This window comes from Halichoeres trimaculatus, unplaced genomic scaffold (assembly GCF_033239565.1).
Source record: "Halichoeres trimaculatus isolate MK-OKI-2021-1 unplaced genomic scaffold, fHalTri1.1 fHalTri1_scaffold_20, whole genome shotgun sequence".
Classification (NCBI taxonomy): domain Eukaryota; kingdom Metazoa; phylum Chordata; class Actinopteri; order Labriformes; family Labridae; genus Halichoeres; species Halichoeres trimaculatus.
In genome coordinates, this window is record NW_027437198.1 from 28,081,689 (window position 1) to 28,108,789 (window position 27,101).

Sequence of the window (27,101 nt, forward strand, 5' to 3'; positions counted from 1 at the left end):
TCAGATTTTATCAGTGTTTCCATGTGAACAATCAGAAAACGTGTTCCCCTGTAAAATTACATACTTCCTTTGATAACTACAATGTGCACTGTGACATAAAACACCAAAATAGATAAATAATGGCAGAAAAATACAATAAAAAAATGGACCCTGCACTGAAGACAATGAAGGTAGAAAAAGAATTGGCCATAAAAAGAGTTCACTTTAAACCTTTCCTTAAAAACTTAAAATCATTATACTATTATCAATAATTATACTATTATCAATAACATTAATAATTTCATTATTATTATTATTATTATTATTATTATTATTATTATTATAACAATAATAATCAGAAATATAATACGATCATCTTTAAAAGAAATTAAAAAAATAATTAAAAAAAAATAAATTAATCAAATAAAACAAAAACATTTTCAATTAAATTAAATCTTATTTAAATTAAACTTTAGATTACCTTTTTTTTTAAGAAATAAAATACTTTATTAAAAGTAATGCACAAAAATGTAACCAGACTACTTTACCAACAACCAAATTGTTGAAGGTAGAATTTAGTTAATTAGCAGAGCATTGTTTTTGACAGGATTGGTGCTGAATATCAGCCTTAAGCAGCCAGTATGTGAACAAAATATAAAAAGCATGATTAATGTTTGCAGAGTAAGCTATCAGCAATTGCTCAGATAATAAATGACTAGTAGTGGCTGCTGTTTATTTATCCAACACGTTGCAAACAAGCTCTATCAGTGTTTGAGGACATAATTTGTTAATTCATGTTGATAATGAAATAATTGCTGATAGCCATGCCAAACCACCTGTTAGTGTGTTATGGCCACAGAGATGGAACATGCTGTGATAACCTCTTCAGATAAACATTTAGTTAATAATTTAATATAAATAATATGAAAAATAAAGTCTGTTAGTCTCCAGCCCATTCACTCAGCCACTCCTGGCACTGCCTCCTTTGCTCCTCACTCTCCTCCTCAGTCCTTTGTTTCCTGCTGCTTCTCCTCCTCTCCTCCTCTTGTCTTGTCCTCTCTCTTTCCTCCTCTTTCTTCTTCAGCTCTTTCTCCTCTCTTTGCTCCAGCAGAGTCTCCACGGTGGCCGTCAGTGTCCGTAATGAGCGCTGCGGGAGCCACTTTGGATCCACAGAGGGGTGGAAGGGGTCTTCAGCAGAGACGAGCAGGGGCTGAGGTTCCAGGGGGATGTGGAGGAGGTGAGCGTGAAGCATCATGCGATAGGGGGCGACGTCTGCTCCTGAGCTGTAGGTGAAGTCCCCAACGATGGGGTGGCCTATCGCGCTGCAGTGGACCCGTAACTGGTGGGTTCGGCCTAGAAGGAGAGTCAGGATCATCAGTCCAGAGAAACAAAGTCAAAACTTGTTTTTCTTTCTGTTGTGTTTTCAATAAGAAAAAGCATCATAATAAAATAATCTAAGCAAAAACATGTCCAGGACTTCTGCATCCCCCACTGACAAATATTGCTCTGCATCTCTCAAAAGTAAAAAGAACTAATTCTGCATTTCTCTTCTTTGGCTGAAAACAAATGGTTGCTGTTACCTGTGAGCGGCTGTAGTAGCACCTTGGTCACAGGGTCTCCATCATACAGCCCATACTCTAACACCATCAGCTCAGTTTGGCAAGGCTTTGGGTTCTGACAGCCTGATGTGAGTCAAAAATATGTTTGTTTTTATTTACATAGAGTTCAGAAATGTCAAGCCATAAACCAGAGAGTACGTTTGTTTCAGTAAGAAACATGTCTGGTACCTTCTGTTCCCTCGATACACATCATGTGTGTTTTTCCCTCTGATGAATTCTTGCCAATGGAGAGGTCCAAAGTTTGTGTTTCTTCTTCCACCCAGCCACGAACCTGCGAGGTGAGAAAAAAACAGTTTTTTGTTTCATAAACATTAACTCTGTAGTAATGCACATACACATTTCTGGTAATGATTATCTTGTATTGTGTGTGTGTCTATGCGGGAGTTTTATACCAAGGCGAGGTAAGCTTTTGTGACAGTTCGGTCCTTAAAGCAGCGGTACGCCCGGCCAGCAGCAGCTTTATTCAGGGCGATACAAAGAGCCCCACTGGTGGAGAAATCCAACTGATGACAGAACCTGTGATTATGATAAAACAATAATTGTTAAGGTACCTTTGGCTTAATAGAAAGAGCAGTCAACCAGTCATCCAAAGCCTGCTGATGTGAGTGGCTGTAACTAACTGCTGTGACTCTGACCTGAAGCCGTAGTAGGTGCTGGGGTCTGCCAGCTCAGGGAAGCTGTGTCGAAGCTGCTCCTGCACGGTGAGCTTCTCGTACCACATCTTGCTGTCTATGCGGATGTCCCAGTGTTTGTCCACCACTATGAAGTCAGTGTTATGAAGCAGCACCCGGAGGCTCTCCAGGCTGGCGGGCTCTGTGGCCATCATGAGCAGCTTTAAGGGGACATACAGACCCCTGTAGAGACAGTTAGTGCATTCACATATGAATCCACTTCAGTTTGACCAAAAGAGAAAGTTTTTAAACACTAAACTAATCTAAACTCTGGTTTAAGATTTCCACTTAAAGGTACAACACTTCAATTATTTACTTTGTGTTAATTTACTCAGTTGGCACCAGCCTTCAGGGGCGTTTAAAGCAGACTTAATGAAAACGGAGTATAAATATAATGATAATATGACACTAAAGGGAATTTATTTAGGTTTTAAAAATAAAATTGACTCCAGAAAGAGAAAAAAACAGTTTCCGGTTTGCTCTCAGTGATGTTTTCCTCTCACTTAGCATTTTAGCATCGCTGGTTTTGAGCTCAGTGCAGACGTTTAACACCACCAAGGAGGTCATAAGTTTCCAGATAAAGTCATAACACTGTGACTGACTGTGTAATTAAAATTAAAATAAATAAAAATAAATTTACGACTCTAAACGAGAAAGAAACCAGCAAAGACAGATGTAAACATTACCGCGAGTGTCGCTGTAGCTGCGCAGCCGCTTCTTCTTCTTCGGTGGTTCTAAATGACGTATTACAAATAAACAAAGCTCACGCGCCATCTGCTGTACTGAAATATACAGTGTATCGCTTTGTTTCTTAGCCTGAGTGATGAAACCTTCTGTTTTATGATGGCAATAAAGCAAAACAGCGGACCTTTACACCGGAAATAATGAAAGCAGCTCTCCTTTACGTGTGTCCTGCTACAGATATGCTATTTCTAGAGGATATTATTTATTTCTTGTCTTATCTGCTTTCTTGCTGTTTTTAAAGTTTTTACAAAGATTTAATTTTTCTTATCTTCATCCTAACTTGTTTTTTTTCTTGCTCTACGATTTGCAAATGCAGGCTACTTACAATGTCCAACTTCTCTATCTGTCCCATGCCTGCTTGTATATGTTTCCTTGATGATTATTTATTTATTTATGTTGTCAACTGACTGTATGCATACCCTGGGAAGCCACAAATAAATTGCCCCTTGTGGGATAAATAAAGTTGTCTGAATCTGAATCAGAGCCGTTTCTGAGCTCTGACAGTAAAAATAGTTTTATCACAAGTTCCCTTATAAACATGTTTTGGATATTTGAACTATTGCTAGATTGCGTACTGGAAGGTTTAAAGGGTGAAATATTGAAGAAAACCAAGATTGGATGACGAAGAAATAAAAATAAATGATTAAAAGTTCTTACTTTTGCAACAGAACGGCAACATTTTGATGTATTTATTTATTTTTTTGCGTCTTTAACTTGTAAACCCTGGGGTTCAGCGCCCTGGTATCGACAAACTGCACCAAATTCTGCATCCTCCTCTGCAAAAATGATGATTTAAGTAATAGTGAATGTGAAATGTTGAGTCATTCATTGTGGCCCAGGGGATTATACCTGCTGCATTAGTCTCATCTCTTTCTGCTCCATCTGTAGCTACTGTTCATGGTCACTCACCCGTTATATGTCACGCTCATAATCCCTCACCTCAACCTCACCTCCACATCTCGATCCAGCTGATGACATACTCCACCCAGCAATCATGGATCTACTGGGGCGAAGAAATGAGGACATCCACGTGATGAGTCAGGAAACAAAACGATGACGGTTTAAAGACGCAGATATGTTTGTGTTTTTTTTCAGCTTTCACCTTTGCTCTGTTGTTGTTTTAGTGTTACAGTTTAGTTATCTACAAAATTCAAGAGACAGTTTGACCCAGCATAACGTCCCCAAAGAAGACGGCTGAAGTTCAGATGTGGTCCATGACCCTCCACCACATGTGTCTCCCTCCTCCCTGGCAGTTTACCCACGGTCACACTAACCTCTCTCTGTGCTGATTGTCTGCAGCATATGGTGCCGTGACATGTTGGCTGAATTAAGTGGAGGCTCTTCCTGCGAGTAATCTCTGAACACCACCAGGTATGAATTTGTTTCAAGCTAAGCAGATCAGCAGTCATTGCGTAATTGGATTTTCATGAACTGATCTGGTTAAAACTGAGACGGAGGGATTCAGTCACGTCCCCATTGTTGGTTTCTTCATATTGTTGTGCTGAGCGATAGATTGGTGAATTTGCTGAGAGATGTGACTGGGACGACTCAGAAATCAGGAATATTTGACTCAGACGATGGAGGGGAAGGGGAGAGATGCTGGACTCTTTCAGTGGATGGATCTTTGACCAAATTGGGATTTTTCTGTGAATAAATCAGATTTTTTTTCCAGAGATAAAGACACCAGCTCGTGAAGAAACCAAACAAAGGATGTAGTTGGATGCTGTAATCTGTGTTTTTATCTGACTCTGACCTTCTGAGCTTCAACTTCTTGGACGCAGTCTTCCTCCAGCTCTCCTCCTCACAGGACTGAGGGATCATCAGGCCGTCCTCCTGCAGATCTGACATTTCACACTCATTCCTGGAGATGATTTCCGTGTAGGAGCCCACGATGCCGGATAAATCCTTCCTGCAGGCCCGCTGTGAGGAGCCTCTGATGACCTCTGACTGGGGCATCCCTCTGCTGGCTGCTCTGCTGCTGCTGGCCCTGGTCTACGCCTTCCTGTACCTGCCGGCCACGGCCCAGAGGGCTCTGCTGGAGCAGGCGCTGAGCGGGAACAACACCACCGAGGCTACGAGCACGTCTGACAAAGAGGGCTGGTTCACAGCGGAGTAGGACAGTGACGTCCTCGATTACTCTGTTTTTCCTGGGTCGGTGAAGGAGGACGGCTGCTGCTGCAATGACTGGGACAAACTTAAAAACCCACATGCAGCTCTGCAAAGACTGAACACTTGAAAAACATGCTCATAATTACTCATAAGAGGAACATGAAGCTCATCCAATCAGCCTGAGACATAATGATGGTGAATTAGTGTTTGGAAGTCGACCTAAATATTAACAAAGCCTCGGTCTTATAGGCTCATTTTAGGATCTTTGTGTTTCAATAAGAGTCAAACTCTCTCTGGTTTTTAAATCTGACAAACATTTCTCTGTATTAACATCACAACTAATTAAACACTGCATAAAACTGAAATCTTATCAAGTGTTTTTGTCTAGTTTCAGTAAAAATTGTCTGATTATACTTGATACGAGCCAAATTCAACTGATCAGTCCAGAAAAATGTCTCAAGTTATGTGTTTGAAGTTATTTAAAAACTAAATGAGGTCTGAACTAGAAATAGACCCATATGGATTTTTCCGGGCCGATATCGATACCGATTTTTTTAAGTCAAGGAGGCCGATAGCCGATATTTGAAGCCGATATTAATTTGCGGTCAAAGTCAAAATAAAACAAACTCCAACACTTAACTTCATTAAAATCCCTTTAAGCATGAGTTAATTTAACAGCTCCCAGGCTCAGCAGCATGATTTTTAAAGTTAAATTGAAAAAAAAAAAAATAAATAGCTAAAGTTTTCTACAGTAAATAAAGTTTCCTTAAGTTTCAATGTAACTGTAATAACCGAGCCACGGCTCTGCTTATAACCAATCAGATGGTGCTAGGGGTGGGACAGTGACAGTGGAGCAGCTGCATCAGAGCCGCGACAACACAGTTTTAGGCCTTGTTTACACAACAACTTTTATCTGAAAACGCTAAAACGCTGTGAAAAAATCTGCGGAAACGCTGATGGACTGAAAACGCTGTAGTAAGCATGCCAGGCCTGTAGGTGGTGCTATAGCTGTCTTGTCCAGAAGCTGCTTTTGTTAAATCTCCTCTGGAGTAGAGTTGATCATCTGGTGTGTTGGTGAATACTAAGTTAAAAAGTGGAGCAACAGATGCTCATTTAGTTAAAGACAGTCACAGATTCAGCAGATTGAGCAGAACAAGAACAAGTAGTTCGCGACTATCCTTACAACGGTACTGTTGTCCTGTTGAATGCGCGCGTGCGCTTACTGTTTACACGGCAACAGTGTCGGGAGTGTTTCAGAAAAATCCCACTCTGGTGGCCGTTTTCAAAAGTTTGTGTTTTAGGTCAGCTAAAACGCCGTTTCCGTGTAAACACGAGGCTGAAAAGCAACAAAACTTTTGTGTTTCACCAAAAAACCGTTGTTGAATTTGTTTCTTATCGGCCCACGTATTAAAAAAAGGCAGATGCCAATATGCTTCAAAATGCCGAATATCAGCCCCGATAATCGGTGTATCCCTTATCTGAATTGTTTGTAACAAGAAAAAAAAACTCTGCCAATGAAACAAGAGAAAAGTAATTGTGTTTAGACTTTATTCTAGTGTGAAGCAAATTTTCTAGCAAATTCTTCTTGTCCCATTTACGGTAATTCAGACCTCGTTTTTCAGTGAAATAACTTGAAATCAGACATTTTTCAGGACTGGGTTCATATTTAGCCTAAAAAAACATTTTCTACAGAAAATCAGACAAAAACACTTGATAAGATTTCAGTTTTTATGACTTACTAATAAAGTATGTTTCCTTAAATGACCTTAAACGAGCTTTCTCACTGGTTGTTTGAAGCGCCTTTATTAAAAGATACAGGATATTCGATCAGACACAAACATCGGAGGATTCAGCACTTTGATGGTTACAGGCCAGGGTTATCACACACACACACACACACACACACACACACACACACACACACACACACACACACACACACACACACACACACACACACACACACACACACACACGCTCCCAGCTGTCTGACCCTTTAAACACACCCCTGGGATCACTGCACCTTCAGTAAATGGAAACTACCAACATCTGGATATTGCGTTAGTATCTTTTTTTTCCAACCACACTAAGTTTTACAGTAAAGTGGTAAAAAAGGAAGAAAGCTTCTTGTTTAACCATGCAACACCCAAACAAGCCTACGTGTACAGTTAGTCTTAGATCACGACGATTTCAATGGTTTCAGTTCAGTATGCTCAGCAACAATGACAATATCATATCCAAAGACTTAATACAGAAACGACAGTTCGTTTTATTTTTAAGGGTCAGTAACTGATCCCTTCATACACCTCTGAGACAGTCCTCCATCTTTATCCATCTTTATCCATCTTTATCCATCTTTATCCAACTTTATCCATGCTGGAAGCAGTTTGTATTCACGTCCTGAGTCCAGGGTGTACGAGCGCCTCAGAGAGGGAGTATTTGGTCGATTTTTACTGAATATCAAATCCCAAAGGACAAACATGCATCTCTTTCTACAATATGCACAGTTCAGTTACAGTCTGTCGTTGGGCTGCTTTCGAAAAGCTCCACAAGGACGAAAAACAACAACAAAAACAAAAATATTAAACTGATTGAGTTTGAAAAAGCAGAACTTTGTGTTGATGGTTCGAAAACAATCATTTTGGGGTCGTTTCATGAAACGTCGGCCACTTCCTGCTTCCTGTTTTTGTTTGTGCTCAGTGTGTTGAAATTAGAATCATTGTGAGATGATTGTTAAGAAAAACAGGTCAAAGGAAGTAAATAAACCACAATATGATAAATACTATTATAGCGCCATCTTCTTTAATCTACTTCCTGTAAAATATAAATTGATAAATAATAAAAATAATAATAATAAAAACCTCTAAAACATGAAGCCAATTCAAAATTGCAGTACCTTGAGTGTCCACTAGAGGCTGTTCCCAAAAATCAAGAAGACCCCATTAACGCCTGTGTTTCACAGCTTTTGGTGTAAAAACGATATGAGGTCTTAAGTTAACCTGATCTTTTTGAAGATCTAAGGTTACATTTTTGCATGATTGGGCAAAACTGGGGGCGTGGCTTGACTGACAGGTGGGCTTCTTCAAAAACTACGTCCATGAGTTAACGATCTGGCTTTAACGAACTGAGAGAAAGGGCAAACATGTCGACTCTAAGGTGTGTGCTTTTGTCTTCTGGATCTTAGCATCAAGAACTCAATCTCCCATGATGCCTTGGAGATTCAATCAGGAAGTTGAACTCTCTCTCAGATTTTAACTGTGATCAGCCTGAGCCTTATTTTTCTTCACCAGCAGATAAAACTTCAACTTTCCCTCCATAACTTCTACATTTATCTCTTTGAGCTCAAACTTTCTCTGATCGTCAAAACAAAGTGTTTCCACGCTCTCATTACGAAAAGTCAGCCGGGCTACGTCTACATCATCCTAAAATCGGCTGCATTTCCTGGATTTCTCTTTGTGCCTCAGCCCGACTTCCTTTCATCGCCTGTTTGAGGAAAAATGAGCCGACAGAGAGAAAGTCTCAGGATCCCAAAGCCCGGGGAAGTGATGGAGATGCAGAAAACAGAAGAAGAAAAAGAGGAACTGGTTTCTCTCAGTCCTCTCATGGCTTCAGATTAAACAGACAAGAAAAAAACAAACAGGTAGGAGAGGAAAATAAGGAGGAGGAGGAGAGACTCAGGAGGCGCGGGATAAAAAAGAGGGAGAGAAAAGAAGAGGTGAAGGAAAGGACGGGAACCTCTCCTCCTTCATTAATCCCAGTCCTTCTTGATGTCCAGATTCCAGTCCCAGGCCAGGTAGACGTTCTTGTCGTCGTCGATGAAGCCGGACTTGACCTGATAGTGACCTCGGGACATCACGCCTGCAGGAGCGCAGTCAGCCGTGCTCAGGAACTCGTGCTCCTCCATCTTTGGGCCGTAGCTTCCCACCATGTGTGACAGCTTTTCCACTGCGGGAGGAAACAAACTCTCAGAGAGCAGAGTCCACTTCGACTTTTTACAGACCCATGAAAAAGTGTTAAAGGTCCCATGTTCTGCAAAAATCACTTTATTAAGTCTTTTAGTGAAATTTGTGGGTCTTTGTCTTTCCTCCCAGCCCACAAAATGTGATATTTAATGACCAAACCTGTTCTTAGTAGAGCTTGTGAATATAAAATCCTGACCTAAAACCAGCTGTTTGGATTTTGGGGATTTGCCGACGTCAGCGATTCCCTTTTTGACCAATCAGGAGCAAGTCTGACCTGATTGGTCCACCAGAGCAGATTCCCCCAAACCCCCTCCCAAATGCCAAAGTTGAAGAGCCATCACTGCTCTGTTTTTGGCTGTAAACAGCCACATAGCTCCATGCTCAAGCTTCCCATCTCTGAAGAAGACAGACTAAGTGTCTAGAGTTCATTTATCAGGAAATGTTCCAGCTACACTCAGTAAAACTGAGCATGTGTGTGCTAGTCACTTCACGGCCGACTGCTTTTCCAACTTTGGACAGTCCAACAGAGGGCTAGCCAATAGACTGGTCCTGAATCCAGGCGCATTACCAACCATCCTCCAACAAACCTGGGACCCTGGAAATGTGAGTATTTTAAATGCTGTGTGCTGTGGAGCAGATGGAAGAGCTTTTCCTCAGTGTCCCCCCTGTCTCTGTGTTAGCTTCAGGATGCTAACTTTAGCTGCAGTTAGCCTGTTGTTTTAGCCTGTAATGTTACGGTAAAGGAGCTTCTCTGTTTTCTAAACATTGTGCACTCGGAGCTCGTGGCGCCGCTCTCAGTGACGTGGAAGAGCGGGGCGGTATCAGCGGCGGCTCAGTTACATATGAAGGCCACGCCCACTAAATCAGAGCGTTCTGAACAGAGGGGCTATGAGAGCCTGGAAACAATGCTGCTGTGCTTGATTTATTGGCTTTTTGGACCAAAACATGTTACTACCATTTCATGAAGACATCAATGATCCAGATTAAACTGCAGGAAAGGAGCAGAATATGGGAGCTTTAAAAAATCAATTCAGTGCTTTAAATGGAGCAAACAGTGTCAGGTCTGTGTTTACTCACCAGGTATTCCTTTCCTGCTGGTCACATGATGATACCTCAGGCCAGACACGATTTCTCTGTTCACCTGTAGACACACAAAAACACCTGATCATTAAAAACACAGACGTCAGTGTCTGCAGAGCTCCACCTGAGCAGATTATTATTGTTGCATTAATTTAACCGAATGTTTAAGAATATTAACTAATGCATCTTTAACCATAATGAGGTTAAAGTCACTTAAAACTCTGTAAGGATGTGTATCTTTAAAAGTTTCTTTGCACCTTTAACCTAAAAGTGTGCCTGCAATACTCAGTATTTCCAGCAGATGTCCCCACAGAGCTGGAGTTTCCCACCCTGCACATCCTCCTTCTCCTCCTCCTCTGGCTTTCTCCTACTTTTTATAATTCATATCAGAAAACACATCTTGAAGCTTAACGCCACACCCAGGGTGGAGTGATTTAGATTCACAGGTTGTTTTCTGTTGATTGTTTGTTTGTTTGTTTCCTCTCATTGTTCCACAAACATCCTCTCAAGGTGAAACGCTCCCTGCTCTGCATGTCCCTCCAAACATGTTGACTCATCCTCAGCCCATATTTATTTACAGCTCGTGCCAAGTTTACATGAGTGATGAGTGGTGATGGAGGGAGGAAAGACGAGAGCAGAGAAAAAAAAGGTGGAGAAAGAAGCTGAAGTGAGGGATGGATGTAGAGGAAGAGGATGGAGAGGAAGAGGACGGGCTGAGTGGTGGAAACATCAGTTCATGTTTGATTCTTTCATTAATTTCTGGAAGTTTAAAGAGAAAACTTTTTAAAAACACTCTGAGTTTGACTTTTAAAAACTGTCTCTGCAGCATGAATCCTTCCACGTCCTGGAAAGACTCATTAAAGATGATAATGCTCCTGTTTGATGGTTTGAGCACCTCCTCTTCCTCCATCTCTTTAATACTTAATGTAAAGCCTCCTCCTCTGTTCGTCCACTCAGTCCGTCCTGGTTGTGATGTCCAGTAAATCTCTCCGTCACTAACAGGCCTCAGGGACGGCGTCCATCGTCTTACCTTGAAGTCTATCTTTAGTCTGTACGTCACTCCTTCCTTTAAGACCAGCGTCTTCTCCTTCAGAGGGTTCAGGTCTCCTGCACACACAGCATCAACAGAGAGACGACGTCATGAGATGATGAGATGACATGAGATCATCTGCTTCAGGCTGACTCACTGTGTGATCACACGCGTGCTGTGGAACACACGGATCACTCCACATGCTAAGTTCACAGCAGAAAAATGTACGACAGAGGAGTCAAAACCAAAAATATAAAGTAAAATACAAACCAGAGATTTAATAGTGATGCCAATAAATAAATGATAAATACATAAAACAAAAATGCAGTTTTAATTCATTATTATGAGAAAATAGGGTTCATATCATAGGTCAATTAGTCTGAAAATGAAATTAACAGACAAAAACAGACAAAAAGTGTCAAAATTACAAGAATATTTTGAAAGTAATAGAAAAAAGGAAAATAAAAAACACATTAAGTCCAAAAATGAGATTAGAAATGTAGATTTATGAGAAAATCAGTCAAAATCCAAGATACAGTTTCAGAGTTAGAAAAGAAAATGTGGGAGGAACCAAATAAAGGCTAAATTAGGAAAATAAATAAATAAACAAACAAATAAAAAAACAGACAAAAGATTTTTTATTTTAAAATTAAATAATGGAAAAATAAGCGTAATTTATCAGATAAATAAATGAAATGTGTTGAAAAAAATGAACTAAAACTAAAATTTTATGATAAAAAAACAATTCTGAGATTAAAATTCAAAATTCATTTAAAGTCAAAATCCAAGATACAGTTTCAGAGTTAGAAAACAAAATGTGGGAAGTACTAAATAAAGGCTAAATTAGGAAAATAAATAAATAAACAAACAAATTTAAAAAAAAAACAGACAAAAGATAAAAAAAATCAAATAAAAAATTAAATAATGGAAAAAATAAGCTTAATTTATCAGATAAAAAAAATGAAATGTGTTGAAAAAAAATGAACTAAAACTTAAATTTTATGATAAAAAAAAACACAAAAACACTCCATGAAACATAAATATATTGAATCAAAAAATCTAAACTGTGGAATACAAATCCACAATTAAATTAAAGTTAAGCATTATTTACATCATATGAGGCTTAAACTTTGAGCTTTAAAGTTAAAACGAAATATTAAAAAAAAGTAAAAATCACTGAAAAAAATGTTAAATTTAAGGTAATTAGCTCATTCTCGTTTTACTTTAACTACTTTAATTTCCTTTACTGATGTAAACTGGTGTCAGTGTTTTCAGAGCTCCTGGATGGAGAACATTGTTGAATGTTTCTGCTGAGGAAGAGGAAAAATCATCCTCACACCAAACACGAAGCTGCTTCCTAATCAGCTTATATCTCAATTTAAACCCCAGCATCAGCCCTGAGTGCTCCTAATGGACCGAGAGGAGGAGGAAGGAGGAGAGGAGATGAAGGAGATAAGGAGGAGGAGAGACAGGCAGCACTGCTGAGATGAAGGAGAGGAAGAAACCAACAGAAAACACAAGCTCAGTCAGACATCGCCCCCTGGAGGCTGAGAGCAGGGTCACAGCTCCGACTCCTGATGGACTCAGAAACATTAAACACAAACGTTTAGATATGAAAAATGAAGGAGGGATGAAACACTTCACACTCCTCATCAGAGGAAATCAAAGATTGGATTTGTGAATCCAACGGACTCTTCTCCTCTCCACTCTACTCTCCTCCTTTAGCTTCATCTCCTCCTCCTCCTCCTCCTCCTCCTCTTCCTCTCAGGAGATGCAGAAGAAAGGAAAAGAGAAAGATGCCGGCCTCCCCCCTGGGAGCGTCTGACTGAGAAAATAGGTCAGCGTGGAGAGCTGTCTACCTGATCTCCTCACACACACACACACACACACACACACACAAAGAAACACACACACACACTCTTTGTATCATCATGCATGTGTGCACATGGATTCACAAACTGAAACGAGTCCTCCCACTGAAAACAGCTGAAGCTCACACCAGCCAAGGACTGAAAACCAGAGCTTACATCACTTCCTGTCTCATCAAACTGAAACATGACGAGTCACTGAAGAAAAACCACAAACTGGACCACAGAGAGACTCAGTCCTCCTGAAGAAACCAGGAGCAGGAACGAGGAGAAACACACACACACACACGCAGCCATCTCTGTGTCTGACCCTGTTTCTCTGCCCTTCCCACACACACACACACACACACACACACACACACGGGCAGTAAACGGCCATTATCAGTTGAGCTGGGCTCTGCTAACAGCCTGTGGTGTATAATGAGCTCTGAAGCTTTCAGCCTCGGACAGAAAGTCCATTTCAGGTCCAGCCTGGAGCCGCCTCGGCTACCGGACTGCAACACGATACACCAGCACCGGATTATTACACCGCTGCTTACTCCACAGATTAATGATTGAAGATACACACCCCTACACACACACACACACACACACACACACACACACAGCATTAACTCATTCCTCTTTCCTCTGAAGAGCATCAGCACATCCTTAGAAATCAAACAGAATCTAAGGCTGTATTCAGAGCAGAAAAGTCCTTTGGTCCACTTGTTTGGTCCGGACCAAAAGCAGACTTTATTTTTTTGGTTTGGTGCGGTTCGTATTCAGATTGTCCTTTTATCAAGTGGACTATATTCTGTAAACACATCCAGGTGTGTGAGGATCAGTGCTCTCATTGGACAGCACTGACAAAGGGCGGCACACAGAGTACAGACCTGGAAATGGAGGTAAACATGTGTGTTTGTGCTCTTATTAGAGCTGCTAAATCATTTTCAGTTTCAAGAGCAGCTCCTTCAAAGCAGCTTAACAACACCGTTTACAATTTAGGAACAGGAAGACCAATGATCGCAGCAAGGAGGCGCTATGCTCTGCGTGTCCTGACCCACAACATGCTAGCTACAGCGTGGCTAAACAGAAGACGGAGGATCAGGTATGAACCAAACACGGTTAGGTTACGGTGGCTCTATAGGCCCAAAAGGAGCATGTATCCTGTAGTTAGTTCAGGTGGACCTTGGTTTGTATTCAGACCTGCACCAGAGTTCGTTTGGAAGCGGACTGAGACCACCTCAAAAAGTGGGTCTGGGTCCGGTTGTTTGGTCCTCATCAGGGTTCGTTTGTGTCTATTCACACCTGCATGAAAAGTCCGCACCAGCGTGGGAAACGAACCCTGGTCCGTTTAAAGTGGACCAAACAGTCCAGGTCTGAATACGCCCTTAGCTTTTACAGTCAAAGCGAATTAAAGCATTTCTACCACAGACTGTCAACGAGGAGCAAAAGTTCCAGGAACTAATAAGAGACTACTTTTAACAGGAGGAACATTCTTTGTGACCCAGGAACCTTTTGATGTAGACGGATATCAGATTCTTTTGGTGGGAGTCCGTTTATTTGTGTTTTTGGTCAAGTAAAATATGGCCCCGTCTGAGTGCAGAGGAAACCTGCAGAGGAGCAGGGAGGGGGTGTTTGGTGCGAGCGCTCTGGGCTTCTGCTGCACAAAAACACTGCTGTAGGGGTAATTTCTGCCCTAAACCTGGTGATAGGACCCAACTTGTTCCATCCTGGAAGATCACTTTAAAGTTGAGGAGGGAAGGTGTTTAAACCTCTCCGTCCAATCTTAGGAGCGCTGCACCTTCTCCATGCTAACAGGCTAACTGTACTCTTTGTTGTGGGGCCTTCATCTCTTTCCTACTGCCCTCTACTGGTCTGGTGGTTTAGTGCAACTAATTTTTACAGCTTCTTCATACATCATGAGTCTGATTTGTCTAAGTGTGATGACCCCTCCAAACCCCTAGGTGCTGCTAGTGGCAGTTTTCTGGTTGTGTGTGTTTTGTCTTTCAGAGAGGATGAGATGCACCTTGGCCCGGTGTAGTCCCTGTCTTTAAACCCACCCCTTGTATCAGTGTGGGCGCCACTTACCTCACGGCGTGCAACCTGAGGGGACGCGGCGAGGCGTCGATTACTTTAAAGAAGCTGATTAAGTACAGAAGTGTCATGAGACTTTAGGCTTTAGTAGAAACACAAACAACATCAGGCCGCAAGAAGAAAGTTCCTGGAACCATTGATTATTCACCCATCAGGAACCAAAGTCCTTTTCACTGAGACGACATTCAGCTCTGTTAGCTCCGCCCTGTGACCACATGATGACATCATTTGCAGATTTCTCCTTTACTCCACATTTCTGTGTAACAGGCAGAAACCTGCAGGACTCGGATCAGAAACACTCGATTGGTCCCCGTCCTCCTCTTCCTCCTCCTCCTCTTCCTCCTCCTCCTCCTCCTCCAACATCTTTGATTGAGAGCAGATCTGAAGGCGTCAGATCTTTTCAGTGAGAAAGAACAGGATGATCTTCAATTCAGCGGATCATCCGTTACACACACACACACACACACACACACACACACAGACACACACACACACACACACACACACACACACACACACACACACTTTCCTCTGTTTGAATCAGAGGGGAAGTCAGTATCACCTAGCAACGAGGAGACCTTGGCTGCTGTGAGTCTGTGATTTTATCTTGTGAATGTGTGTTTTGGTGAGCGCAGCAGGAAGGGGAATCCTCAGACAGAGGAAGATCAGGAACACACACACACACACACACACACACACACACACATACACACACACACACACACACACACACACACACACACACACACACACACACACACACACACACACATACACACACACACACACACACACACACACACACATATGTAGTGTCAGGATAAACTGAGGACTTCGTGTTAAAATGGCTGAAAATGTGACTTTGCGATGATTGAACGACCGTCATTGGTCCATGAGTTAAAAACCAGCTGAGAGGAAATGACATCACAGTCTCACACAGGTTTACACATTAATCCACCACACACCCTGACACACACACACCTCAGTGATAGGTTAATCCACACACACACACATAAAAACAGGCATATAAAGCTCTCAGTGACCCCGCCCCCTGTGTGTCACCACGTCGTCCCCCAGAGGAAGATGTCCATGCTGCTCACTAAGCAGACGCTGTCCCCCCTCCACGGCCCGGACACACCCACTGCAGTAAACGCAGCACGGCGCGGACGGACGACAGATAGATCAGGAGTTTGATTCCTCTGGATTAAAACCAAAGGCTGGGTCAGCACAGCAGGTCTGGGACCAGGTCTGGGACCAGGTCTGACACCAGGTCTGGGACCAGGTCTGGGACCAGGTCTGGGACCAGGTCTGGGACCAGGTCTGGGACCAGGTCCAAAGAAAAATCTAATTCCAGGTCCAAGACCAGGTCTGACTCCAGGTCTGACTACAGGTCTGACTCTAAGTCTGAGGCCAGGTCTAAATAAAGGTCTGAGGCCAGGTCTGAGACAAAATCTGATTCCAGGTCTGACTCCAGGTCTGAGACCAGGTCTGTCACCAGGTCTAAATCTAGGTCTGAGACCAGGTCTGACTCTAGGTCTGAGACCAGGTTCAAGACCAGATCTAAAGCCAACTCTGAGACCAGGTCTGACTCCAGCTATGACTCAAGGTCTGACACCAGGTCTAACATCAGATCTAACAACAGGTCTTAGACCAGGTCCAACTCCAGGTCTGACTCCAAGCCTGACTCCAGGTCTGAGACCAGGTCTGACTCTTGGTCTGACACCTGGTTTTACACCGGGTCTTAGACCCGGTGTAAAACCAGGTCTTACTCCAGGTCTGAGACTAGATCTGACTCCAGGTCTAACATCAGGTCTGACACCTGGTTTTACACTGGGTCTTAGACCAGGTCCAATCACAAGTCTGACTCCAGGTGTGACAACAAGCATGACTCCAGGTCCAACTCAAGGTCTGACTCCAGGTCTAACATAAGGTCTGACTCCAGGTCTAACATAAGGTCTAACTTAGGTCTGAGACCAGGTCTTACTTAAGATCTGACTCCAGGTCTGACACCAGGTCTGTGTTTGTGGTGGAGGAAAGAGTCTGTGTGTGTGTGTGTGTGTGTGTGTGTGTGTGTGTGTGTGTGTGTGTGTGTGTGTGTGTGTGTGTGTGTGTGTGTGTGTGTGTGTGTGTGTTTACCTGTCAGCTCCATGGTGATTGGTCCAGGAGCTGAGTCACACAGCAGGGTTAGTCTGGTCACCTGGACGTTGGGCACAGACGGGTCTGGAGACGAAGCAGAGTTTAGTTAGTGCAGAGTTTAGTTAGTGCAGAGTTTAGTTAGTGCAGAGTTTAGTTAGTGCAGAGTTTAGTTAGTGCAGAGTTTAATTAGTGCAGAGTTTAGTCAGTGAGTTAGAGAGGTCACTCATTAAGTTTAGAGTTGTTAAAAGAGACACAACTTTTTTAAATCCACCTGTTTGCTCCTTTGGAAATCTGTCAGTTTGTTTTACAGAGGATGAAGCTTCAGGGATGGATTCAGTCAACTTCAAATGCTGCAAAACTTTCCACAAACTTCAGCCCTGGTGGAAATTTCCTGATTTGATTTCACTCATGCAAAAGTTTCTTTATATTTGCCCTTGAAGCTAATTTTACCGACGTACATGAACATTTCTTTCCTACAGGAAGTCAAGAAATCTGAGTTGAATGTCTCATCCTGTGGATTTACAGGACTGCGCTTTTTAACAAACGAGTCTTGGATTTTTGTCTAATTGATTCCAGTTTCACTCAGTTTGTTTTTGACACATTGGAGGTGAAATTTTGTCAGAGGATTTAGGACGTTTTGCTTCTCATCAGCTTCAGAGGTGACGAAGCTTCTCAGATGATGAGATGAGAGGCAAAACCTTGTCCCTGTGAAAAACCAACATGTCTTTATCTTACACACACAGGACAGAAACACACAGGACAGAAACACACACCAGTCGTGTTGGGTAACGTCCCCAGCAGGGTCTGCTTGTACTTGATCAGACTCTCGTCGTCCTCGTCCAGTTTCTGGATCTCCTCCAGAGACTTCTGGGCCGGAGGGTTGTAGTTCAGGTTTCTGTCGCTCTCGTCCTCCTCAATGGGCAGATCCTTCTTATCGGTCAGCATCCCTTCATGGACAGAGGAAAGGAGGAGGTTCAGAGATTAATAAAAAAAAAAACCTGTGCTCTCTGATCAACACGTCCACTCTTTACGCTCTAACGTCAGAAAAGAAGAAAGATAAAAACAGGGAGTCGTCCTGAGAGCACTAAAACAGGATCAGAGCAGCTCTGGTTTCATCAGAGGTTTTTTTTTTTACAGTATTAAATTTACAGACATTGGATTGTCTGAAATTTCATTTTAGCATCTTCACCTCAGCTCCACCTCCAGAGTCAGAACTTTGAGACTGACGAGATGTGAGGAGACGAGAACAGGAGGCAGAAAAAACGATCGATTGTTAGACTGATCCGTTTGTTTGAGTCTTTTTCAGACTTTTTCTCGTGCCTAAGAGTAAAACACTCACACGAACACGGTGACACATGAACTTCTTTAAAATCGTGTCTGTGATTGTGGAAAAACAAGTTACACACTTTCATATTTCAAGGTTCACACTCTTTTAGAGCAACACACACCCACACACACACCCACACACACCCATGCAGAGATCATTGTGTACAATAAATGTAACGTCTGCCGACATGAATTCCCAGAGCATACCTCCAGACTGCAATTACCCAAAGAACACACACACACACACACTCTGAACACACACACACACCGAACACACACACGCCGAACACACACACTCCGAATACACACTCTGTGCTTTGCGACTGTTTGCTGAGCAGTAATAGCTCGGTGTAATGGCCTCTGGTTCTTGTTTTACTGTTCATAATGAGACAGCTCAGTGTGCATCAGCTCCGAGCTGAGCGGGGGATAATTGGATCACACACACACACACACACACACACACACACACTTACACACACACACACACACACACACACACACTTACACACACATACTTACACAAAATGCATATGCGTGTTTGGTCGCAGTGTTTATGAGGGCTTTATACACGCCTGGATATCAGATGATGAGTTAAACGGGGACATAGGTGTCAGCACACACACACACACACACACACACACACACACACACACACACACACACACACACACAAACAAACACACAAACACACAAACACACACACTGTGTTTGTAGCAGCGCCCCACCCAGTCAGGGCCGAACACGACTCAGTACCCGTCACCATGGCAACGCTTTCAACTCTCCTCATGATGACATCACCTTTGCTGCTCCTCTGCTTCATACGGACGAATAAAACGCTGCGAGGCCGTCGTTTAGTCGAGTGTCAGAGTCATCTAAGGCTGATCAGCTTTAACACACTCTGTATTCTCTCTCACACACACACACACACACACACACACACACACACACATGAACACACAGCTGTGGTGAATTCTCTCTCATGGTAACAGTAACGCTCTCTATTATCTGATTAAGCTCTTCCACCTTCACTAACAGTTTTCTGACTTCAGTAAAAAGATCATCATTTCATCTGCAAGGAGCTTAATTTGATGAGTAAATACTTTAGTGATTTTCATCATTTAAGCTCATTTCACACACAGTTTTTGTCTTTTGTCTTTGTCTGCACAGGCTAAAAGCTGCAGTTCCTCAAGCGTCCACTTGAGGCTGGCTTCAGAAACACCAGAAACCATGACTTTGTTTGATGAAAAGTTAATCATTTAAAAGCTGTTATAAAGCCCAGTTTCCTCTTTTATCTCCAAACTGCTAAGCTGACACTAAAAACTAACCAGTAAATTTATTTTGAAAAGACAGAAAGACTCAATGTTTGATTCATTTTTCTGCAAACGCTTCTCAAAAAATTACACCTGTCATCCTGGAGGATGCATAAAAAGCACTTTGTAACTCACTATCTCCAACCTGATGAACTCACAGACAGCAGCTTCAGCCTCATCCTCTGATTTGGTCCAAAATAAAGATAAACATGTTTTTATTTTCAATATTCAGGCCAGCAGTCTGAAACCTTTACTTTCAAAAGAGCCATTTTTCCTCAGCTCACCTGATGAAAGTCATTCAGGAGCCACAAAATCTACTTTATCTTCACATTAAGACAAAAAAAGTGTATAATCAGGTGAATAATTATCTAAACGAGAAGTTTTAGTGTTTATAAATTTGTACATGTGATTTCTTAGTTTTTTTTTTTTATGAATTTATTTATTTTATTTAATTTTTAATAAATTTGCAAATTTAAGAAAAAAAAAGAAATTTGTAGTGTCATAGATTTTATAAATTTTTCAAAATTTGGAAATTGAAAAAAAAGATAAAAAATTTGCAAAACAAAAAACGAATTCAAAAAATGTGCAAAATTTGATGAAATGTCATAAATTTGCAAAAAAAAAAAAAAGTTAATAATGCAATTTCTAAATTTTGAGTAATTTCCAAAAACTGTAAAAACTTTCTAAAATTGCAAAAAAGAATTGGGATTTATATGAAAAATTCAAAAATTTGCAAAATCTTTAAAAAACTGTGGAATTATTTTTCTTAATTTGCAAAAATGTCAAAAATTAAAATGAAAAAAAAAAAAATCGCAAAAAAACTACAAAAAATTCAAATGTTTCTGTGCTGCTTTAAAACCAGTTAATCAGCATTAATTAACCTTCAATGTGACAGGATCATCTCTTTTCCTTCAAGGATTTGTTGTAGGAAACGGATCAACAGAGGAAAACGTCTTAATCCCATCGTCAGACTGAGCTGAAAGCTGCTTTGTTTGGTTTTTCTGGAAAACAAACAGACGATGAAAATGTGAAATGAAAATCGTCAGCGATGGAAGATTTTCAGTGTGTTTCACGTCTCGCCAAAAACAGGAGAAAGCAGCTGATCCGAGCCTCAACATGCAGAGATAAAACCCTCCATATTGTGAGAATCTGCTGCTCCAAATCAGTTCACACTGTCTGCAAGCCAACAGCGTGTGTGTTAGCATGTGTGTGTGTGAGCATGTGTGTGTGTGAGCATGTGTGTGTGTGAGCATGTGTGTGAGCATGTGTGTGTGAGCATGTGTGTGTGAGCATGTGTGTGTGTGAGCATGTGTGTGTGAGCATGTGTGTGTGAGCATGTGTGTGTGAGCATGTGTGTGTGTGAGCATGTGTGTGTGAGCATGTGTGTGTGTCCTCTCCATCTGTGATGTGATATTAACTGGTGGATTTTCTCTTTGATGCTCATCAAACCGCCTCATTACTCCTCTCACTCTCACTCCTGCATCGCCACACCTGCTCGCTCTGACAAGTGGGAACATGGCGCCCTGTGAGGCTGCACGCTAACGTCTGGCACGGTGAGGGTTAGCTTTAAAGTTTTACTAACATTACCACACAGAGGCTGCTGCAGGAGTAAACGTAACATTATCTGTCTCCTTTTGTCTGAAGTTTTTATAAATTAGCGTCAGTTTTGAACCATCTCCGTATCGTCTGACTGTGACCCTGTCAGCGTAAGGAGATCCATCATCAAACACGTGCAAACAAACAGAAGAATCAGGCTCAGTGCTGATCTGTAGAAATAAGAGCTAAACAAACACGTGGAGCTAAAAGCAACAGTACGATCTGTTCGGCAGAGAAACGCAGCTTCAGGGGAAGAGCGAAGTTTCTCTGGGACCTCATCAAACATCTGTTCTCCTGTCGGCTTCCTGATGTTCACAGATTTACACACAGAGGGGTTTTTAAATCCTTTACATGACTCCTTAACAGGCGTCTTCTTTGAGCCCGGTGTTCTGGTTTAAAGAGTGACCCTGTAAACTGGGGACCTTCAGCTGAACGTGTCAGAGGAGATCCAGGTCACAGCAGCTGTTCAGAGACAGAAGAGGAAATCCTGGAGAAGTCGTCCTGGTTTAGTTTTTAATCATAAGTACAAACTTCTTCATTAGATGAGACGTTTACGAGGGATGCTGAAAGTCTCAAGTTAGCGGGGTCGCACTTTAAACCAGAACACCGGTCAGTCTCTGGTATGACTTTTAAAACCAATCTGTTAAATTCTAACTTTAGAAGTTAGCCTGTTATGCTAGGCGCTGCCCCGTTGGCTATGGCTGCCTTTTGCAGCAGCTCTCTCTTCTTTGTCAGCTTCTTAAAAAATGTTAGTCTCTTTTTTGTGATATTTGTATTTGGAGTGGATCATCACTTTGTTTGGCTCATTTGTTGGTCGTCATCACCAAACCTTTTGTGTCTTCAGTGATATTTTTACTACTTTTTCTCCTGTGTTTGTCTGGAGATCCTACATGTAACCATGGCTGCATTGTTTACATGTGAAATCAGCTGTTAGCAGCCTGTAGCATGTCACTGCTAACTGGTGCTAGGCCAGATGTTTCCCACAAAGTGAGGAGAAGGAGGTGAGGACGACGTGCTGGTTCTCAGGTGTGAGCCAAGAAGTGACGACATGGACCTGTCCTTCCATCCATCGTTATTGGGAACATAAGATCTATCTCCAATAAGATGGACGAGCTAGCTGTGCTAACCCAGCAACAGAGGGGATACCAGAGGGCAGAGTAGCATCATGCTATTCACAGACATGGCTAACAGAGCTAACAGCAGACACCAAGGCCACATGTGAAGAGCTTCACCTGCTGTGAGCAGACAGGATCCAGGAGACAGAGACTGAACAGACTGCTGAAGAAGCTCAGTCCTGGACCCTGTGGAGGTGGAGGCTGGCTGACTGGACAATGATGGACAAGCTGTCAGCATCTATTTTCTTATGGAGCTTTTTACACTTTCTATACACTTTCTTTCTTTGGTTTTCTCAAAGTTCCTGGTGCTCCTTGTTGAACAGAAGCTAATGCTAGCTGACAGATATCAGAGGTTTTTATCTGCTCGTTATTCGGCCTCAACAGGAAGTGGATTAGTTTATAAATGTATGAAGAACCCGTGTGGTAAACACGGCGTCATCTCAGCGAAGATGTTTGCTTTTATCTGACTCTGGGTAATTAAATTTAAACTGTTTTCCTTTAGCTTCAGCCTTACTCTATTTTCATAATTACTTCCTGTCCTCCGTCTCCTCTCTTAACCCAGATAACTGCTCACTGTGTCAGGAAAACACTTCTTCTTCACTCTGCCTGTGTGTGTGTGTGTGTGTGTGTGTGTGTGTGTTTTATCGTCCTCAGAGGCCCGCTGTCATCGCTCTGTTCTAACACTGTAACGAGACCTCTGGGACGCCGTGACACACACGTACACACAGCGATTCAGAGACACACACACACGTCTGTGCAGAGGAAGACAGAGTGGATCTCTCAGGCCTCTCGGAGCCAGTAACAGCTTTTATACCGAGGCCGTAAAGGAGGAATGATCAGCATAACGCCGCGATAACAGCAGCGTTTGTTTCAGTCTACAGGCCGCTGGAGCCGTTTCAGCCAAAACACCCTGAGAGTCGATCTGTCACCTGCAGGGTTCCTGTGTGAGGCAGGAGACGCCATGTCAACACGGGGACGGCCATGACGCTTCATCATGCTAACCTGCAGATGCTGACATCACGTGAAACTGGTCTCATGACTCTGCAGATCCCGGTCCTGCTACCGCTAAATACGATTTCTTCTGATGTTACGGTTAAATAAACTGATGCTAATTAAAGCAACGGTGCATGCAACAGAAGAAAACTTTAACCCTCTGATGCATGGCACATGAAAGCCTGTTTCAAGATTTTTTTTCCTTACGTGTTCTTTAATCTTCTCAAGCCATGAAAAATAAAACATTTTTAAAGAATTTTTGTTTTTTTGAGAAAAAAAAGTTTTCATTTTTTAAATTCTTATTTATTTATTTATTTATTTATTTATTATTGATTGATTAATTGATTGATAGATTGAAAATTTGATTATTTTTACAAGTTACAAACATGTCCACTCCAGTGGGTTACATGCACATGAGCATTTAACATAAAACAGCATGAACTTAATGCAAAAATGAATTAAATTGTGATTTTTGGTAACTCCACAAATGGTTTTTTTCTTTTTTTTTTTTGCATTTTAATATATTTTTAAACATTTTAACTTATATGTTTTATAAATAACTGATGCATGTCTGCAATTTTTTTGAGAGAAAAAAAACCAACCATATGAAAAATTAAAAACCTTTTGTTCATGCCCTGAGGAAAAAATAAATAAAAACTTTTAAGAAAAATTACAGTGGCTGATATGCAGTTCCACCATAGAAATCACTGCGTTGAGGAGAAAATGACTTTGAAATAGCCGTCCACTGCAGTCACCGAAGGATTAAATTACACTCCTTCCCTTCGCTCCACGGAAATACTGTAGATGCTTTTGATTTGAAGCTCATGTGCAGGACTTTAAATTGTTTCAGGTTTGGCGCCCCCTGTGGACAAAGTGCTTTTTTAAAACACTCACCCGACATCATTTTAACACCGTCATTCCCAGCACTGATCTGCTGCGATCTGCTGGAGCAGGGACGCAGCTTAACTAGAGACTCATTGACTCCAAAAGAAACTGATCTGAGTTTCTCCTAAGACAAAACCAGTGACGTGTTTCCTCAGCTCTCAGAAGTAAAATAACCACACAGAAAAGTCTTAAATTAACCCCCGCTCTGATTATGTTTCTGTCTCCCACACACACATACACACACACACACACACAAACACAGAGTTAATCAGTCCGCAGCGACTCCGTCAGGTAGGTGGAGACAGCAGCTTGTCTAATTGACTGATTTGATTGGTCTCGTATGTGTCTGCTCATCCAGACAATCTCATTTATCAGCACAGACAGAAGACAGGGACGGAGTCAGAGGCAGGTGAAGGTGTGTGTGAGTGTGTGTGTGTGAGTGTGTGTGTGTGTGTGTGTGTGTGTGTGTGTGGACGTGAACAGTGAAAGTCAGCAGCTGGAGAGCAGCGCGGGGAAGAAGAGGATTAAAAAGTGAAGCATGGAGTCTGCGTTATTTAATCTGACAGCCGTGGAAACAGAATGAAAAGAGGAGAGACCTGAGGGAGGAAGGAAGGAGGGAGGATGTGAGGGAAGGAGGGATGAAGAGAAGGAGACGAAGAAGGGACAGAGAGAGGGCTGAGGACGCGGTGTGAGAAAAGATGAAGATGGTGGAGGAAAAAGGAGGAGAGGATTTCAATTAGTCTGTTTGAGTGTTACACCGTCTGTCTGAGCTGTTTGCTGGATGACAGCTGATGGAGCGTCTGCCACACACACACACACACACACACACACACACACACACACACACACACACACACACACACATGCCATTCTTTCCTGGAAACAGCTGCTGACACAAGACGTCGATTTCAACCACTGGCCTCTCCTTTTGTTTCCTTCACTTAAACCCTCCTCTCCTCCTCCTCCTCCTCCTCTTCCTCCATCCCACTCATCCTCCTCTGCTTCTTCATCTTAGTCATCCTCATCCTTTTCTTTCTTCAGCAGCTTTCCTCCTTCGTCATTTTGCTCCTCGCTCCAGCTCCATTTATCTCAGTCTCCTCCCACGTTCCTCTCCAAATCTCCTCATCCTCGTTTTTCAAAATCCAATCTCAGCCAAAGTGTTTCTGACGAGACTCAAAGTGTCTCACATCCACAGACACCTGAACAGACAGAGAGAGAGAGAGCTGGAAATCCTGGTTCAGCCTGGAGTCTGCAGGTTTTTATTCTGCTCAAACATCAGCGTTATGAGGCAGATCTGTGTGGAGGTTGTGTCTGATCTGTCCTTCTGAGAAATAGAGGAAAAAGGGCCTAAGACGAGACCACGAAGGAGGGAAATGTAAGCCTTAAATGGTTTTTGAAGCCGTACAATACATTGTCTTTGATGCTGAAGGTAAACACACGACTGACAACCATCTCAGGCTATCTATGTCGTCCATGGCGCTGACTTTCCTGAATATTTGTTTTGTTCTCGGGGTGAATGCTCCTCTAGAAACACGCTAAAAAGAGGGAAAGGACACCTTCTAGCTTGCTTGAGTGTGCACATACCTCAAATTCAGCAAAAAATTCATTATGATACAAAAAATGACCCCCACCATACTAAAATGTGCTCCCTAGCGCCACCTAGGCAAACTAAAATGGCTCTCGATAGCACAAGGAATGTCATAGAGAGATCAAACCAACATCAAAATGTCCGTCTTATTGATCTGCGCAAATTATATCCAGACACCCCTAACCTATCTCAAACAGGAAGTTGGCAATTTGCCTTTCAAAATAAAATTTAAGCCAATATTTTGGGCCTGAAACAAAAATGATCTTCTCCTAGGCCGTAAATGGTATCGGCTTGAAATTCACTCAGATGACAGAGTGGACTCTGCTTTGCAAAAACTGTGTAGGAATTTGTTGTTTCTCAGACAGTTTTTGAATGACATGCCCTCAAAGTTGGTGAACCCCAAAGAAGACGTTTTCAGCTCCCCCTATTAGAATGAATGGGAGAGGAGGATCCAGCTCCACACAAGCTGCGGCAGTTAGGTCTCTACACAAAAAGTCAAAGTGGTACAGCTTTAAAAATGACATGGATGGATTCCTGACAAAATTTACTACAAAAATATTCGATTTTTATAGAGATTTGGTCAAAATTGTGGCAGCTATGAGGAGAGTTTCTAGAACTTCAGTCAGTTTCACTCCTGAGAGGGCAGCAGTTGGTGATGATGTCACAGTGATTGACAGTTCCGTGCAGCTGGTCATGTGACTCACTAAAGGCGGGAAAATGGAATGTTCCACACACACATTATGAAGAGATGAAGTTGCTGCTGGTTTACGGCATGATTTCTGTCTTCAAACCCTTTCAGAGAGGACATCGATCAAGATGAAGTGAGTTCAGCCTCCATCATTCTGGCGTTCACTGCGCTGCCGCTGACTTCCTGTTTGAATAATCATTGTTTTTCCTTCGTGTTTAAAGCTTCGTCATCCGTATTCATGGCTCTCTGGTTTGTGTTCAGGCAGAGTAACAGTTTACTCACACCTCAGAGAGGAACAGAGGAAACAGAACAACACCTCCTCC

The 27,101-nt window shown here is 42.2% G+C and overlaps 2 protein-coding genes across 2 annotated transcripts in view; both read right to left on the reverse strand.

Moving 5' to 3' along the window:
* Positions 1-513: 513 nt before the first annotated feature.
* Positions 514-3,024, reverse strand: rpusd1 (RNA pseudouridine synthase domain containing 1). Its single transcript, XM_074696879.1, has 6 exons — positions 2,956-3,024; positions 2,234-2,452; positions 1,991-2,114; positions 1,767-1,869; positions 1,560-1,661; positions 514-1,332 (listed from the first exon to the last, which is right to left on the reverse strand). The coding sequence occupies exons 2-6, from the start codon at positions 2,422-2,424 to the stop codon at positions 920-922; spliced, it is 933 nt and encodes a 310-aa protein (XP_074552980.1). The 5' UTR covers positions 2,425-2,452; positions 2,956-3,024; the 3' UTR covers positions 514-919.
* A 4,955-nt stretch (positions 3,025-7,979) lies between these two features.
* Positions 7,980-27,101, reverse strand: part of arhgdig (Rho GDP dissociation inhibitor (GDI) gamma) — a 21,625-nt gene continuing 2,503 nt past the window's right edge. Inside the window, exons 2-6 of the mRNA XM_074697598.1 lie at positions 18,051-18,224; positions 17,278-17,361; positions 11,195-11,271; positions 10,162-10,225; positions 7,980-9,067 (exon numbers count right to left, since the gene is read on the reverse strand). Of these exons, the coding sequence (XP_074553699.1) occupies positions 8,871-9,067; positions 10,162-10,225; positions 11,195-11,271; positions 17,278-17,361; positions 18,051-18,224 (596 nt within the window). The 3' untranslated portion in view covers positions 7,980-8,870. The remainder of the gene's footprint in view (positions 9,068-10,161; positions 10,226-11,194; positions 11,272-17,277; positions 17,362-18,050; positions 18,225-27,101) is intronic.